The 4,176-nt window shown below is 40.4% G+C and overlaps 1 protein-coding gene across 1 annotated transcript; it reads left to right on the top strand.

The window, feature by feature from the left end:
* Positions 1–451: 451 nt before the first annotated feature.
* On the top strand, positions 452–2,094 carry LOC121509794 (natterin-3-like). The gene is made up of 2 exons (XM_041787455.1): positions 452–521; positions 1,016–2,094. The coding sequence occupies exons 1-2, from the start codon at positions 452–454 to the stop codon at positions 2,092–2,094; spliced, it is 1,149 nt and encodes a 382-aa protein (XP_041643389.1).
* Positions 2,095–4,176: the final 2,082 nt, after the last annotated feature.

The following is a 4,176-nucleotide window of genomic DNA, read 5'->3' on the forward strand; positions in this document are numbered from 1 at the left end:
CAGGTATGTGTAGTGTGTGTTCAGGTGTGTCTCTGTATGATTTGTAAATGATCCTAACTACTAAAGTGCATCTTTAACACAGACACAAAAGCACTGCTCAGGAAAAGCATACAAGCATACAAGTAACGCTGAAACTAACATTAAACTCAAGCAAAACACATAAGCCAAAACAGAGCTTGAAACTAATGTTGTAGCAACCGCTAGCTTGTTAGCATTCCCACCTTAGCGCTAGCTGATAACACTGTACACTCTTTCACTTGGCATAACGGCTTTTCCTGTTAACATTACGACCCAATCTACATGTTTATAACCCGACACATTGTATTAGTGAATGAAACGCTGTCACTTCAACTTGTTTTGTACTTTACAAACCTGTAAAACAGTATAACAAAGAAGAGAGGCAGAGACGTGGCTTTAGTTGTTTCGTTGCTGTGGATACAATGGAGGCAAGATGGCGGCTCTACCGTATTCACACTCTGCAGAAGCCGAGCCCGTCCCATACTGCCCCTACTGGTCTGGAGGTGCATACAGATTTGTATTCATAGTCCAAAAAAAACTATTAACTGTGCTTTAAATAATAATTTGACAGAAGAAAAATTAAGGAAAAATTTTAAAAAATTATACCCCACATGTGACCACACATTAGTGGGCGTCACATATGGACACACAACAGTGTGACTTTATATTTATGTTTTAAAAATCGGAAAAGTATAATACCCTCCCTTTAATTATTAAACATGCAAAGTGGATTCCTTGAATTGGATTATAACTGCCTTGATTTTTATGCTTTTTTTATTATCTTTTTCTTTTTTTTGTTTGTTCAAAATTTCAAGATTTTATTTATTTGTTATGGTTGCCTTTTGGAAAGTGGAGGATCAAAGACTGTGTTTTCATGGGTTTCAATGGCACATTTTTGGTCACCAACAGCCCGAGTTGAAAAAGTCACCATCAGAATGGCTTAAACACCCCGTATGGTAATTTAATCAGTGTCTTTTCTTTTATCTCCAATGTGCAGTTCCCTACCTGAACCCGGAGCTAGAGAACAGAATCCCCAAAATCCCCACCAACAGGTCACGGCTGCCTTTTCTGACTCCTGATTTTAACAGAACAGGTGGATCTCCCACCATCCGCATTCATGGCTCCACTCTGAGATGGCAGACGTCGTACGGATCCATCCCCTCTGGTGCTGTTTATATCTACAACAGTTATGCCAAACGCTACGACTACGTCTGCAAGTACGGCTGCGAGTCAGGCTTCTTCAACCCAAGTATGGGCTCTTACTGCCACTACCCCTATGCAGGAGTAGAGAAGTATGCATACCCATTTGAAATCCTGGTGAACAGAGACAACTTCGAGGTTTTGGAGTGGAAGGATAACTCATGGGGTGGGGTGCATCAAAACTCAGTTCAGACCTGCAGTTGGGGAGATAAGTATGTTGGGAAGAACAAGTACGGCCTTGGGAAGGTGCACTCAAGCCACGAGTGCTTCTATCTCCCCTGGGAGGGTGATGAGTACTGGTACAGGGACTACCAGGTTCTGACCATCAACAAAGATATCTACTCAGAGCGTATGTATGATGTTGTCTACGACACTGCCAATGTAGAAGTCACAGAGCACCCTCCAGAGGTCTTAAGCCAGTCATCCATCATCAATAATGAGTGCAGCCCAGTTGTAAAGACAGCTCAACTCTCAAGAACATATCAGGAGGAGAAAAGATGGGATTCCAGCACCTCCCTCACATTTGGGGTCAGCAGCAGCATCACCGCCTCCATCCCCTTCGTTGGGTCTATTGGTATCTCGTTTAGCACTGAGACAACAGAAACTCTCTCCAGCGGAACCACTGTGATGAAGTCGACCACTCACTCCGTCTCTATCCAGCAAACCGTTCCCCCGATCCACTCCTGCAGCGTCAGCATGGTGGGGCGCAAGTATGAGGCAGATATCCCCTTCACGGCTCGCCTCAGCCGCACGTACAGAAACGGACGGACCACATCGACATCCATCAGCGGGATGTTCAGAGGAGTCAACATTGGAGGGATCCACTCTGTTGTGGATCGATGCGTGCCTCTGCCGAACGCTCAGCCTTGCCCCTAAACGGCCACAGGAGAAGACTTCAGAGTCATGACGGTCTTTTCTAGGAGATGGTCCGTCTGATTACATCCAATAGTCAACTGCTTTCCTTGATTCAACATCAAATTCTGCTGCAGAGAAACATCATAGATCTACTGAATCAATCTTCACTTGGAAAAATACTAAATGTGTGTATGATGCAGCTGCAGGGTGGTAGTATACTGTTCAACTTCTATACTACTACTACTATAAGAGCAATAAAGCGTAAATAAATGGGATCGATGTTTTGTTTTTAAAACTATGTTAAAAAACTTTTTTTTGCAATGTGCTGTCTGTTGAAAGAAAAATGTATTTTTTCTTTGTTAGTATTAAAAAAACCACTGGGTAGATCCATGAAGTATTTTTATACCATTCAAAAAGTTGATAAGAAAAAAAAAAAATCTAACCAAAAATGAGAGAAAATGATTGTCCTGATTCATGTAAAGTGAAAAATTCATATAAATAAACTGTTTACTGAGAGTTAAGGAAAAGCCCTTCGTCTCTTCTTTACAGTGATTTTTCTGGTTAAACTGTTCAAATTTCAAACTGAAAAACAAACCCTTCTTCTGGGTGGAACGCATTGGTGTTTTTTCATTCTTTAGTTTTCCATCTCTACCATGAGCACCAGAGGGAGGGACACCAGAAACTCTGCAGTTTGCATCTGTTTTTCAGAAAATGAGCCAGTTAAACCCAGAAAGAACCACACTAACACAGGTTTCACCTGACATTTAAGCCCTAGCCTCTTTAATTAGGCTACTGCTCAAAATTTACAGCCCATCTTTAAATGAGTATAACTCTGTAACTACAAGGTCTATTTGAATGATGAAGGTACAATAAAGAAGAGGGTACTTGGGAAATTTATTCAGAAGCGTAAATATGTGTATATATGTTACTGGATCAGAGAGAATCAAGTTAGCAAGTTAAAAATTTCATTTTTGCCTAATTTATTCATTTATTTATTTTGCAATTTTAGCATATATATCCCATAGAAATAATGCAATTGAAGTCCAAAAATCTCCAGTAGGCCAAAGCACCACATTTTGACATTACCTCTTTCAGAGTAGGGCTGCAGCAATAGATTTTTTTTGTAGTCGAGTACTCTATTGATTCTTCTGGGAATTAATCGAGTACTCTAATAAGAAATATTGCATTTTTTAATCAGTCACTTTTGCTTTTTTAGACAAATCAGAAAAGAAGCTGGGCCCCTTAAATGAACTAATTCTATATCAAAAATTGGTATTAACAGGTTCTCTAAAGAAAATATATTTTACAAAGTACAATGAAGTTCTGATGACAGTTGATTTCTTAAAGTTACGAGGAAAGGAAGTTAAATAATGACATTAGATCAAGCCATATTTAGGGTTTTCAGGAAGACCAGGTCTGAAGTTGAACCTTTAGATTACAGGAATATGGTCGATTTTTCAAAGGGTGTTCACTTTTAATTTTTGCACTTTTTTTTTTGAGTTCATCCACCATAATAATCTGACCTTAAAGACCATCCGCTGACATGGAGAACACATTTTAAGGGACAAAGCTACTTCTATGACCTGTTGAATCTTGACTGTATGATGATGAACTTTGACCTATTTAGTCTATGTCACTGTCTGTGGCAATAAGGCGTTTCTATTTAATTGGTGTCAATTCATTATCAATGTAAGTCTTACCAAATTATTTGGGATGCTGAAACCTTTTGAAAAATACTCTGCAATCAAGACGTCAGTGCGCTGAAATTTTGATAGTTTATAATAAAATGTATAACAGGCGCCCGTGGAAAAGAGAGAGAGAGAGAGCGAGGGAGAGAAAGAGGGGGAAGCACCAAAACAGGACTTGAATCATGAAGCCTGACGGTGTTCTGTAAAACTGTTGGGTCAATCAGAGAAGTTTATGAAATTCCCTGAAGTCTGCAGATACAAAATGTGCGCTGTCTCACACCAGCGAGTCATGCAGGCAGCGCGTAAACCCAGAGATCTGCGTAGGTTCACCGGTGCAGGCGTAGTGCCGTATCTGCCATGAAGCCACGGCCAGTGGATGCGTAAAAACGCAGGACGCGCGCCTGTAAACATCACT

The sequence above is a fragment of the Cheilinus undulatus genome, linkage group 5 (genome assembly GCF_018320785.1).
Source record: "Cheilinus undulatus linkage group 5, ASM1832078v1, whole genome shotgun sequence".
Lineage (NCBI taxonomy): Eukaryota > Metazoa > Chordata > Actinopteri > Labriformes > Labridae > Cheilinus > Cheilinus undulatus.

Bases quoted from the DNA above. Each gene is read 5' to 3' on its own strand.
- LOC121509794 (XM_041787455.1), top strand. From the start codon at position 452: ATGGCGGCTCTACCGTATTCACACTCTGCAGAAGCCGAGCCCGTCCCA. The intron at 522-1,015 runs GTGCATACAGAT...TCCAATGTGCAG, and splicing joins CTGCCCCTACTGGTCTGGAG to TTCCCTACCTGAACCCGGAG.